The sequence below is a fragment of the Apus apus genome, chromosome 18 (assembly GCF_020740795.1).
Source record: "Apus apus isolate bApuApu2 chromosome 18, bApuApu2.pri.cur, whole genome shotgun sequence".
Lineage (NCBI taxonomy): Eukaryota > Metazoa > Chordata > Aves > Apodiformes > Apodidae > Apus > Apus apus.
Window position 1 is genome coordinate 8,155,583 of NC_067299.1, and position 13,728 is coordinate 8,169,310.

Here is a 13,728-nt window from a genome sequence, read left to right on the forward strand (position 1 = left end):
GTGTGCTTGGTATTGGTTGCAAATGGAAAGAAAGAAGGGAAAGTAAACTTCTGGTTTTTAAGAAAACTGCACTTTCTTAGTTGCTTTCAGGGGAACCATTGGACCTAAGGTCTTTAATTTTGCCTTACCTTTTGATCCCCTTAACATCTTCTGAACACTGTTTTCTGCGTGCAAAGCCCAGAGGTAGCCCAAGGAGTGCAGGGGGTGGGGAAAAATGTGGAATAAACTTTGGAGCAGACCATACACGTTTGAGGGCTCCTAGATGCTTTGGCTGGTCTCTGTGGAGGCCTGTAGTTCAGTTGTGTTTAGCACCTGATATGTCCAACTAAATGAACATACCAGTTTTGCTTCTACTGCTGGGCCAGCTGTGTGGTCTTTGTGAAGGCATTTCACTCAGGTTTTTTCCTTTTTTTTTTCAGCTGTACCTTTTTTTTTATCCCTTTTGGGCCATAGCATTTTCTTGAAGAGCACTGTCACTTGACCACATTAGTGTACACCAGCAATCCTGGAAATGCTGAAATTAGTGGGAATGTGAAGAAGCAGCTGCATCAGTATCATCTTTACCATAGTCACTCACATCTGAACTGCAGATGCTGCTATGGAGTAAAAAATGATTCCTTCCCTTAGACTTCAACAAGTCAACCAGAACACATTCTGTGTTAATACAGCAAAGTTTCTGTTACCAAAACTGGTTCTAGAACGTCTGTGCAGACCTATTCAATAGAAAAATGTCACTTACCACTGTTTTGGGAGTGGTGTGTGTCATCAGGAGTGGTGCTTGCTCCTCCGAGGGCACGGATCGTGTGCTGACTCACAGGGATGCCCTTTCCACCCGCAGCACCCGGGGCTTCCTTTTGCAGGCTCTCACCAGATGACTGGCATCGCCTGGCCCTGGTGTCACCGGTGTGAGGTGTGAGGAGAGGGTGTGACAGCGCCAGGCAGGCTGAGCACACACACACCGCGTTGTGTTGTGAGCAGCTCCCGTTTCCTCAGAGGCAGGTGACAGGGGGTTTGTTTAAATCGCGTATCCTGGAGACAGGGGCTTTAGTCATGATGCAGTTTCAGAGGCGAGATCAACAAACTGAGAGAAATCTGAAATTGTTCTTGTACAAACGCACGTTAGCTTTCTTGCAGGCATTTTATTTCTCTGGTTTTAGTTACCTTTCATAGTTTTACTACAGGTACGACAGGCTGGAGCTGCTCTGGCTGTGAAGGCTTTCATCTCTTTGAAGGTTTCTCCTTTGGAAACGAAATTTCTCTTGGCTGTTCTTAGCTCAAAGGTGGAACTTGCTAGGGAGCGGGACGACATTGTTTTCAGTGGAGGGAACTTGGGAGCAATTTGACTTTCTTCGAAGACCCACGTTGTTCCTGAAGCAACTTCTGGGCAGTAGGGAAATTGTCAGGGGCTGAGCAGGAAGCTGCAGGTGGGCATGGCACTGCAGCCTGCCCGCAGCCTGCCTCACGCCACCTCTGCCCCGGCAGCCTGTGGGACTGCAGAGAGGGCTGGGGGTTGGAAACAGGCAAAGGGCTTTTTCTTTCTTTATTTTCTTTTTGCTACAGATTTGTTGTTAAAACCAGACCAGAGGGGTGGGCCTGTGCGGCTCAGGTGCAGCTTGCTGCGGGATACAAGCCAGCGTTGGTATTGCCTCAAGCCCTCCGATTCTTTTTTTGTGGTGGTTTTTTTGTTGTTGCTTTCTTTTTCTTTTTCTTTTCTTTTTTTTTTTTTTTCTTTTTTCTCTTTCTCTCTTCTTTCTCTCTTCTTTCTCTCTTCTTTCTTTCTCTCTTCTTTCTCTCTTCTTTCTCTCTTCTTTCTCTCTTCTTTCTCTCTTCTTTCTCTCTTCTTTCTCTCTTCTTTCTCTCTTCTTTCTCTCTTCTTTCTCTCTTTCTCTCTTTCTCTCTTTCTCTCTTTCTCTCTTTCTCTCTTTCTCTCTTTCTCTCTTTCTCTCTTTCTCTCTTTCTCTCTTTCTCTCTTTCTCTCTTTCTCTCTTTCTCTCTCCTTTCTCTCTTTCTCTCTCCTTTCTCTCTTTCTCTCTCCTTTCTCTCTTTCTCTCTCCTTTCTCTCTTTCTCTCTCCTTTCTCTCTTTCTCTCTCCTTTCTCTCTTTCTCTCTCCTTTCTCTCTTTCTCTCTCCTTTCTCTCTTTCTCTCTCCTTTCTCTCTTTCTCTCTCTCTCTCTCCTTTCTCTCTTTCTCTCTCTCTCTCCTTTCTCTCTTTCTCTCTCTCTCTCTCCTTTCTCTCTTTCTCTCTCTCTCTCTCCTTTCTCTCTTTCTCTCTTTCTCTTTCTCTTACTATACCATTGTGCCAATCAGCGCGTACCTGCACCCCTGCAGAATCGTAAAACGAGAGCAAGGGAACCGAACTGAGTGAGTCCCACCGCGCTGACAGACCCGCGCTGCCCCGGGACACGGCCCTGGGGGAGCCTGAGGGGGCACGGGGCTCCCGGGGGGGGGCACGGGGCTCCCGGGGGCCACGGGGCTCCCGGGCAGCCCCGGGGGGGGCACGGGGCTCCCGGGGGGGGGGGGCACGGGGCTCCCGGGGGGGGGGGGTACAGGGCTCCCGGGGGCCACGGGGCTCCCGGGCAGCCCGGGGGACGCCGACCCCTCCCACCCCCCCGCAGGCACCGGCAGGGCGGGGCGCCCCGGCTGCGCGCGGCCGCTGGGGCGGGGCGGGGCGCGGGGGGGGCGTGGCTTGCGCTGGGCCCCGCCCCCCGGCAGCTGTCAGGGGCGGCGGGCCCGGCGGGGGCGGCGGGACGCGGTGCGGACCCTGCCAGCCCGACCCTGCCAGCCCGACCCTGCCAGCCCGCTCCCGCAGCCGCTCCCGAGCCCGCTCCCGCAGCCGCTCCTGCACCCGCCATGTGTCTGGAAAGCGACGGCTCCTCCGGGAGCAGCCCTGGCTGCGGCGGGCGGCTCCGAGCCGGCGACGAGGAGGAGGAAGAGGAGGGCGAGCGGGGCTGCTGCGGCCGGAGCGCCGAGCGCGAGGTGCAGACCCTGTCGGGCAGGATGAACCCTCCGCCCGCCGGCAAGCACCCCGAGCGCCCGGTCCCCCGGCACAAGGTGCCGAGCCTCGGCCGGGCCCGGGTGGCGGCTGCCGGCATCCTCAGCGTGGGCAACGTGCTCAACTACCTGGACCGGTACACGGTGGCAGGTGAGGGCAGCCCCGGCCTCCCCACGACGGGCTCCCGGGGCCGCCGCAGACAGGTCCCCGGGCACGGGGCAGCCTCGGTCCCCACCGCCCGCCGGGGCCGTCCCGGGGCTCCTCGGGGGGGCTGCGGTTCCGGGCTGGGCTGGGGTTGGTGCGGCGCGGCCGGTGCCCGTTGTGCGGACCCTCCGGTATTGTCCTCTAGTTGGGTGTGAAATTTCATCGAAAATCGAAGGAGGTGTCTGTCCTTTGTTTGGCTGGGCTGGGCGGCGGAGTAAATCCGATGTTTGGGGGGGGGGTGTTTCTGGGAAAGGGGTGATGCCGGTAGCGCTGGTGGAAAGGCGGAGGGTGCTCGAGGTGATTATTTTTTTGGGGGGGAGGGAGAAGCGTTACGGATCGTCCGGGCGGGATGCAGGCTGAGGGTGACAGGTGCAGCCGCTGCCCGGGAATACTCTGCAGGGAATCGGGGAACGCGAGCGGTTCTGTCCTTCTGGAGGGGGGCGGGGGGGCAGGGAAAAAATCGCACTGAAGCAAAATCGGAGTGTTTGTGCCGAGTCCCGGCAGCCGGGCTGTCTGTCCTTCAGCCAAGGAGGGTCCCTTCCCCGCGCAGCTCCCCGAGGCGGCAGCGGCAGCGCGCTTGGCAAAGCCTCTCTTTTTCCTGAGGTAAAACGCTTCCAAATCCTACGTTCCCGGGTAGTTTTTAGCGGCTGTGCGGTGTGAAAAGCACCGTGTGGCTCAGTGCTCGGTACCAGCTCTGAAACAAACGTGCGTTAGGATGTTTACAGTCCCTAGAGGGGACTCCTCATTTATTCCTGTCAGGCAGCAACGGCAGGGAAGAAGCTGATTACTGAACTTTTTCTAATTAGAAATGAAGTAGGCTCGTTTGGTATTCAACTGTCTCGAGTCATTAAAATACAATATGTATTCTGTGTTTGGCAATACTGATAATTTTATTTTCATCTTCAGAGCTTAATACAGGGGGTTGTGTATGTATAAATATTGCTCGGCGCATAGACGTATTTTAATCACTGGGACTCAGTGTGGTGTTAAACAAATCAGGTATTTGTTTATGCTAGATTAAAATAATGTATGTTTGTAGGGCAGTGTTAGAGTGCAAGGGGTATAAACCTACTCACTGTTGTCAGAGGAAGTTGGCCAGGCTGGCTTCGTTTTGTCTGGGGTAGGGAGGTGAGGGGAGGATGAGAACAAAAATTTAGCTGACACTTTTTTTGTTGTTATTTGTTAGAGAGGGCTTGTTCCTTCAGGATATGTAAGGGCCAGTCTTGGGAAGTGTTGAGTACTTGGTTGGTAGTCAGTGTGTTACGGGGGGAGGCTTGAAGATAAAAGGTTGATCAGTTATTTCTGAAGGAAATGGCAGTTCAGTCCCTCACCCTCGAATAGGAATCTCACCAGTGCAGAGATTTACCACAGAACACCATTTTCCTTTAATACGTGGAAAGTTCAGGAAGCTGTACCCCTCTTAGATACACATTCAGTCTGTTGTGTTGTTTTTTTTTTAAAAAAAACATTTTGTTCACCTATTTGCTCCAGCACTTTCAGCAAGAGTTTTGTCATCTGCTTTTTCTGGCTGCAAGAACAGAAAACATGGAATGCTCTGGCAAAGGAAGGCAGAAGCACCTTCAGTTCTGGGAAGGCTAGAAAGAAAGTGCCTGACCAGGTACCTGTCTCCTGTCGTGGAGTATTGCCAGTCTTAGTGCTATGATTGCTAGTATTCCTGGGATAAGCTCTGTTTTTGCAGTGCCCAGTAACTGCCCTGTGAACTTAGCTTTCAGCTTGATATCAAAGGTTTAAGATTTCAGACATCAGACTTCCCTTTGGAGACAGAATCAAATTTTGCACACTCTTTTTATCTTCTGTCAGTTGGTATTTATTTTTAAACTGATGTTTTATAAAGTGCTAATCCAAAACAAGGAATAATTTAAATCCAGTCTAATAGAAGAGTTGTGGTAATAAAAAAATTATGTGTTTTGAGCTCAAAACTGACTCTGTAATAAAGTCTTCTCTAAAAGCAATCTTTGCTTTTATATTTTGAGTCTTGGTGCATACCACATGCTTATGTGACATGCACTTGCATATGAATCAAGCTAGTACTTTGAATATTCAGCTCATGTCTCAAGACAGGTAATAATTAGTGAATACAACTCTTCAGACCTTCAAAGTACATTTCAAATATGAATGATTGCAGCAACATAATAAGGGAGTTTAACACTAGCCATGTTGTGGCAGGGGAAGTAGCATCAGAAGTTACTATTTACCTAAGGCCAGTGGACTGATGTGAGAACTGGAATTAATTTCTGGCTCCAACTCTATATGAAATAAGTGTTAGAAGAGCAGGAATACCAATGGAAACTGGTTCCTGAGGATTTGTGTCTCTAGGGTGATCCCTTCTGTGGGATCTCTGACGTCAAATAGGAGTTGACCTTTGTCATTAACCTTTCTTGTCTTGTAAGAGTCTCTCCTCAACCCAGCCATTTTTTTTAAATGAAAGTGTTGGGAGCTTTGGGACTTCTTCCTGCTGTCAAATTTAGTCAAAAGCAGGTCAGTGGAGCCCAAAGTGGTTAGTAGGTAGCTGGCAGATGGACATGCCCAAAAACAGGATTCTCTGTTTGGCTATGATACTACAAGTGCATCTTTTACCTTGAAAACTTGGTTTCAACCATTTTGGTCTTCCTGGTCTCAAATGCAAGTATAAAAAACTCAAGTATATATTTGGTGTATATAAATACACATAATAGTGTGTGTAGTGTGTGTCTATATATACACACACAGGTATATATTTAGTGTGTTTTTAGTCAATAGGAAAAATAAAAAGATCAAATGTGGAGCTCTTTCTTGCAAATGTAGTTCCCTGGGTATCTTCCACTCTTCTCTAACATAACCACAAGGAAGCTGGATAACATGCATCCAGGCAACACAAGACAGAAAACCCTAGGCTGACCTCTCCTATAGTTCCTAAAAGTAAGAAGCAAATGCTTTTACCTCACTAAAAAAGTGAATAGCACATTTGGTGTCTTGGTGTTTACGCTCTGGATACAAAGACTTTGTGTGTACACTGAGTTGTTATTTTTTCAGGTGCAAAAATGAGGAAATAGCTGCCCTGACTATGTGAGTTGAGGATGGCATATGCCTTTTGGTATCTGGGATGGTCCATGACAGAACTTTGAGTGCAGTTTCTGAGGTACAGGACATGGACAACCTCACACCTGACACTAAGTTGCAGCTTTTTTGGGAATACGTGCTGAAACTGGACCTCCACTGAGGTCTGACCTGCTTCTTAGGGTTTAAGAGTAAGCTTCTTCCAGTACTTCAGAAATTAAAAGTTCTTTGAATAACGTCCTCATGTTTACAGAGAGCTGGAAATTTCCAGTCTGTATGGGGAATGGTAACACATAATGATATTTGGGAGAAGCTGTCCCAGACAAAAAGTGAGTGTCTCTACTGTGGCTCTTCTAAAGATTGAAAACTGTACTGAACACCAGTCACTTGAAGGGAAATGATCCTCAGCAATTTTCTTAATAGGTCTTTGATCGTACTGAAAACAGTTGCCTGTGGAAAATGCATTCCTTCAAGAGCCATGATACTTTGCTGCTATTAGGAAATCAAAGAATAGGAAAAGGGAGAACTCGCAGTAATGAAACCATTGTAGGTTACCTGTGGAACTGCAGCATTTCAGCCCATCTGGTGTTGCTGGGACATACCTTCTTCCTTAATGAAGTTCTGAGAAAAGTCATCTTGCCCTCAGAAGCTTGGAATGCGGTTTCCCAATTATACCATGGATGACCTTTTACTGTGCCTGCTGTTGATGATGAAAATAGCCTTGCTTCATTAGGGTGTCACCTCCACCTTCTAATTCAGATCCTACTTCCTGGCATTTCTGTAGTGCCTTTAATTTAAAGGTAATGATTTAATTAAGCTGGAGAACTATCCAATGAAGCAAACGAGTCTTACTATCCCACTACAGAGAGGGAAACAGAGTTGTAGATTGCCAGGGATTTGCCTGTGGTAATGTAGTTAGTGGCAGAGTCTTGGCTGGTATTAGCTCATCCTGGCGGTGACACAGGATGCCACAGGCTTTGGTCTGCTGTTTTTGTCCTGTAAATGTCTGTAACTTGCTAATAACCATATTTGTGTTAATTAGCCTCTCATTACAACACGTAGTTGCAAATCAAATACCATTCTTTGAAGATACATGTATGCAAATGATTATTGAAAGTTGAAAGTCGAGTTTAAAGCTACGTAGTACAAGCTATAACTGAAGGGTTAGGAAAGGTTCAAAACTAACTCTCAGGTGTAAAGACATTGAGTTTATAAGCAAAAACTGTTGGTTTTTTGTTGTTGTTGTTTTTTCCTTTTTACTTACGAGTTCAAATTTGTGGTACTAGTACCTCATAGCATCTTTCATACTGCATGATCTTCATGCAGTCTGAGATCTCACATATGTAAGAGGATAAAGAGAGTCCCTTATCCCCATGTAACAAGACTCTGTTCAGTACTTATCATTTCAGGGAAGAAACCATTAAGTGGCAGTGCAAGCTCTTCATTTTTTTGTCTCTTGTTGAGCTAATCTCAACCGAGGACTTGGCTGTGGAAGGAGTGCAGTGCTGGAAATGCTGGAAAATACTACAAAAGAGTTTTGACCAAACCTACGTGAGCCAGCAGTGCTACTGTCTCATGCCTGTGAGAATTTATAAAAGGACAACAGCATTTTGCTTGGAGAATAGGTACCTACTACTGGTTCAAAATTCAAGTTGTACTGCACTGTGAGCAGAAGGTAGAAGGACTGAGCCCCCTGCACTTCAAAAGCAGGCAGCAGCAAGTGCTCTGCAGCAGCACAATAACAAGGGCTGTGTGGTAGCATCTAGTTCTTAACGTGGTATTTTCCCTCTGATGGGCTGCACTGCATAGTCAGCTGCTTCCTGTTTGCTGCTGCTTACACGAGCTGGCAGAATTTCTTCCAGAGTATTTTACATTTCAAGTGAAGTCTTATTACGTTTAATCATAGTATTTTTCTTCCTTGTGATGTAGGTTTGCCAGATAGTTACTATCTTTGTTATTATGTGCAGATTTTCCTGTTTGACTCTGAGATCCTCTTTCATGCATGTTGATTAATTTTATCCCCAAAGCATCCAAGTCATCTCAGCCAGTGAATGTGGCCTTTATTACATGAAGTTAAGATCCTCATAAATATTGAGTGTGTTCTTTGGAATACTGTGATGATCTTACTGGTCCCTTGATCTCTGAGACTGTCAATATCAGAAGCTGTGTAGCAAAGCTGCTCTGGTCAAAAGTGTGGGAATTCTGTAATCATTCCTTCAGGACTTTTCAAATGCCGTGCCAAGCCAGAGTTGAATTTTGTCAGACAACTTATTTTCAGTGGTTGCTATTTATCATAAATATATTGCTTCTGCTAGACTGTGCATCAGCAGCAAATAAGCTGCCCATTACATGGCATGGTGGGCTACTAAATTCAAGAGATGTTGTTAAAAGCAGGTGACTTCTAGTATGAAATCCCACAGCTCTTGCTTGGGCCTTCAAGTGCTGAGGAACTTGTGCTGGAAAGGTGATGTTCTAATGTGTCGTCTGAATCCAATAAGGTTTGTAAAGTTCTTGAGGTTCCTCATAACTATTAATAAAGACTTATGGTTCCTATTCAAGAAGATTAAATGGGAAACCATAATTTTATTTTACAGATAGAAATGAGGAAATTCAGAGGTCAGAACTCTTGCTGAGTTTCTTGTTTGCATCGTCATTGTTTTGTGTGTATTATAGACCAGGACATGGCTGTGCAGCTTCTACTGGTCAGGTACAAGGTACTTTGTGTAATGCATGTGTTTCAAGAGGTATCAGGGAGATGTAAGGTATGGGTGGGAGAGTCTGAAGGAGACAAGAGGCAGTGCTGGTTGTTGAGCCCAGAGAGAGGTAATTGAGGTGAACAATTCCTGGTGGTTTCCAGAGAAGTTTGGGTACAGAACTTGGCATAGGCCTCTCTTGAAAATTCCATTTTTAGTGAATTTGACTGAAAGTCAAGAAGCAAATCTGAGACAGGTATGGGCAAAAAAAACCACACAAAAAACAAACAAGCAAACAAAAAACAAAACACCCAAAACCCACACAACCCCCCAGAACCCAGCTCTTAGTTCTAAGCTCTTACCTGCTACAACTTTCCTTTGAGCTTAGTGCTTTTAAAATAATTCACTGTGCTATTCATAGACTGGATGAGTACCTTGCCTTAGAATTGGCCTGCTCAAGAGGCATCTCATACACATTTTTTCTTATTTTTGACACATCTGTTTTCATTGTTATTTTGTGGGTATTTCTGTCTTGTGCAACCCAGCTATTTCTGTAGGGATGCAGGGAAAGGAAGTGAACAGGAGGGAACACTAATTTCCACGCGTCTGATTTTACAGCAGTATAAATAATCACAAAAGTGAGAAGGTGAGAGATCCTGGATGACTGATGTAGAATCCTTTTGTGGTAATTCCTTTGGACCTCTTGTCAGTTAGGAATGGCTGCAGGTTTCTTTTTGAAGGCTCTCAGATGAGCTGCCCAGGACCTTGTGATGGTCTCTCCACTCTTCATCGTGCTGTGTGTTTCATGAAAGCATCCCCACAAGGCATGGCTGGGAACCTCCAAGTGACCTCTCAAAATATAAAATAACAGAGTAAGGTATTGAGTTCTTCTGTCAGGCTGGTACAATGAAACATGTCATGAGAACAACAATGAAACATATCATGAGAGCAATGTAGCTGCTGCCACCTGCACTTCTGTTTTTGAAGGAATAAGTATCAACCATCCTTTTCCAGAACTGTTGATCTTCTACCACAGCTGAAGTCACAGGGCAATTTTAGCTGAAGAGAAGAGAGAAAAACTCAGCCTAATGCCTTGCCAGACCTAAATTCAGGCTTCAGCAGTAAGAACACACCAAGGTTATGTTGTTGGTGAACAGTATCTCCTACAGGCTTTTTTTTTTTTTAATAATAATACCTTTCCTGTGCTTCTGCTGGTGGTCAGCAACTGCAGTGGCTGAACAGAACAGCAGAGGGAAAAGAGGGAAAAAGAAGGGTTTATATGGAGAATAGCTGCAGTGGCAGCTTGGAGCTTGGCTGGCAGAATGAGAGAACCAAATGCTGGAATGAAAATCCCTTTCAGCCTTGGCGTGTGATAATGTTTTGGGGTTTTATTTATTTTTTTTCATTTTAAGGCTGCATTGAACCAGAACTGCAGTAATCCATTTTACTCCTTGCTCAGGCTTCTGCCAATAATGATGTAAATAACAACACAGTTAATTATTTGTTTCATAGCTTCCCATTTTCTTTATTTGTATCAGAAACATGTCATTATTGTCTGAGAATGTGAGCCCTGTGTTCTTGTCAAGATGGAAAACAACAAGAGTGGGTGAGCTGACAGAGTCAACAGGACTCTGTTGGTGTTGAAGCCTGCAGGGCCTGAATTAAACCTGCCTGGAGATGGGCTTTGCTTCACACAGCTCTCCTACAGTTTGAGGGTCTGCTCTGTCTCCACATTCTCATTTCAGAGAAGTGATCCTTAGGGAGAAGGTGCCCACACAGCAGTGCAGATCTGACAGGGGAGGGTCTTGCCCTGTTGTTGATTTGCAGTTTTCACTTCGTTCTGCCTGTCACTGCTGCATTTCAGGATTTGTGCCTGTGTTGCAGTGATGACCTTGGATGTTTTCTCTTTATGCTGGCATATCTAGTTGCTTTAGCACAGTTTAGCTACCAGGTGTGTGGTCTGGGAAGTTTACAAACCACCGTGTGCTCTTGCTGTTATAGCCCTTCAGTGAGGTTTTTAATTTGAAATGTGAGACTATGACAGGATTTTTTATTTTTGCATGAGATGCTGCTTTCTCATTTTTACGTTGCCTTTAGTGTTGGGTGGTTTTCTCCAGCAGGCTGGTGCTTGTAAGCTTAATCCCAGCTAGACTCACTGTACCTTGGCATTCCCAAGCAGCATGAGTTAAATAATCATATATGACATGAGCTGACCAAGTTCCTTTAGTATTTGAGCAGTTTGGTATATGAAAATTTGGTTATGGGACTCTGAATCAGGGCTGCTTAAGCACTTTGGGGCAGGTACTAATTTTGTGCAGTTCCAGGCATACTATCTGTGCTAAATAATAATTAATATAGGATTGCAACACTGTTAATAAATGCCTGTGTAAGTTAGGAAGCAAACTATGCAGTAAAGAGAAATTATTTCTGATGCATTGGTGTGGCTGTTTTAAGAGTGGTCATTGCATGTGTTTGTGTGCTATGCTGTTAGACCTCAAATACTGTTGCAGCTATTCTAATGGTAAAACATTTGTAATAGTCTTGTTATTTCTGTCCAGCTGCCAGAAATGCTGACTAACTTTCAGGATGACAATCTTTTATATATTCAGGAAATAAAATACCCAAGGGTCACCGGTGAGTGACAGCTACAGTGCTCTGATTAAATCTGACAGTTTCTGATCAGCTCTGTCTTGGATGTGTTAGTTCCCTCCCTGATGGGGAAGAGCAGGGAAAGGATAAAAATCGGTCTGATATGACAGTATTAGGAGATGAGACTTTTTTTTTCCTTTGCAGTTTTTAAGGAATTTGTTACTTGGAAGTACCAAACGAGGTACTTGAGTAATAGTGCTTGGAAGGGCAAACACTGGTCTCTTCATTATGACTTTCCTATAACAAGATATGGAAAATATTAAGGTGTTAGTTTCTAGTAATTGTTTTTTTTTATTATAACAGCAATGTGCTGAGGTTCCTGATGATGATTAGCCAAGCTAAGGTGTTTGAGGCACTAAGAGGTGTGTCTGTGTGTTATTCCCAATTGGTATTGACGAAAGGGAGGTGTTTGGTGTGGGGTTTTTTTGTTTTTCTTTTTTTCCTTCAATAAGTGGAATCCTGGTGGGTTTGTTCATCAAAGCTTGCATATAAACTGCATGAACAATTACACACTTCCTAATGAAAAACCTTGAGTCACTGGTCAGAATGTGAGGTTGTTTTGGCCAAAGGTTGGGAACTTGCCCACTAGTATTCCACACAGTGAGCATATCTTCTTACCCTTTCCTTCTTGTCTTTCTCCCCAACAACATTTCTTAACTGCTGAGAGAATAGCCAACTTTTTAGTTAACCTCTGTGTTCATTTAATCTGCTTTTTTATATGTGTGCAGGTGCTGGGTGCTCGTTAAGAGCTCGCAGCTCTTCCCTAGCACGTACTGCCCCGTCCTTGCTGGCTCTGTGGTGTACTTTGAACTGTAAAGAAATATCTAAAAAATATAGAATTAATGACTTTGCTCCTATTGCCTATTTTATTATAGAAGGTCTTGGTAGAACTGCTAAAAATTAGGGTCACTTGCTGTTTCCTTAGTAAAACATGTATTTTTAGATAGTCATAATTTTAATGTCTCACTTGATGGCAAATTCCAGCATAGCATAAAAGGATATTGCTTGCAGTTATTTTGTGAGCTTAGATGCGTGACCAGTTTTGGAACAGAGTGCATTGTGTTATATGTGATCTAACATCCATGAAATTGGTGGTCCTTTCACTACTTAAGTAAGTTTTGGATGGTAATCTTAAGTGGCTGGGGTTGAGAGCACTGGAGAAGTGGGACATCTCTCTAGGGACATCTCTCTAAACCTGTATATCTCCAAAAGAGGCAGTGCAGGGAGAACAGCTGCCCTTCTTGGAGCTTGTTTCTAGTGAAAACACACTTGTTGAGTTGCTGCACAGTGCCCTTCCAGAGGTGGTTCTTCTCTCATGTCATGCTCCAGTAGAGCTCTTGCAAGATAAAACGTTTTCCCAGGTAGCGTTAAAATTACCTTGTCCTTAAAGGTGTGCTAAGATGCATGTGATATTAAGGCACATTTTTGGCAGGTATTCAAGGTGCAGTGGTTGTACTTTAAGTTATTACAAAGCTACCAAAATTCTCAGGTTTTTGGACTGTGGACTGAGAGGGATTGCCACAGTAGCTGAAGAAGAGAGGTAAATCACTTTTGCTCTGTATGTCATTGTTCCTGTTAAACTACTTTTCCTCATTTGGAGGTGACTTAAAATTAGTAACACTTCTGTAGTCGTATTATGTTCAAAAATATGTAATGGTATAAATGTCAGACTCTGTACATCATTGCAAGCTTATATTTGCCTCACAAGTGTACATTTAAATGACTTACTGCTGAAAGACACTTTACTTAACAAGAATAAATTAGCAGTAGAGCTAATGTTTGAATAAAAACACAAGTTATGTGTCTGGATAGAGTTTTCTTTCTGTAAGCACATGCAGTACAATTTGAATCAGGGTTTAACCTTCTTTATTTAAATATTTAGTCCAGCTCTATTATACTGTCCCTTCACACGTCTATGTGAATAGGAAATAAATTTGTCCCCATTTAGGCATTACTGGACTTTGTAACCTGACAATGTTTGGTTTTATTCCCTCAAACTTGTGCAACTGAAGTACAAACTGCTTCCATCTGGACTGGGAGAGATTTCCTATGCAATTGCTATCTGTAGGAAGGGGTTTGTGAGTGCAGAGCAAGCCCAGCAGTGGGAAAGTTGGGATTCTCTAGATAGTCAAA

At 44.7% G+C, this 13,728-nt stretch overlaps 1 protein-coding gene across 3 annotated transcripts in view; it reads left to right on the top strand.

The window, feature by feature from the left end:
- The first annotated feature begins 2,777 nt into the window (after positions 1-2,777).
- The window catches only part of LOC127392156 (sphingosine-1-phosphate transporter SPNS2-like), a 136,571-nt gene continuing 125,620 nt past the window's right edge, over positions 2,778-13,728 (top strand). For all 3 annotated transcript variants that reach the window (XR_007891201.1, XR_007891202.1, XM_051635770.1), the window contains exon 1: positions 2,778-3,142. Coding sequence is in view for 1 of the 3 variants with exons in the window: in XM_051635770.1 (XP_051491730.1) it covers positions 2,851-3,142 (292 nt within the window). In the remaining 2 variants the exon portion in view is untranslated. The remainder of the gene's footprint in view (positions 3,143-13,728) is intronic.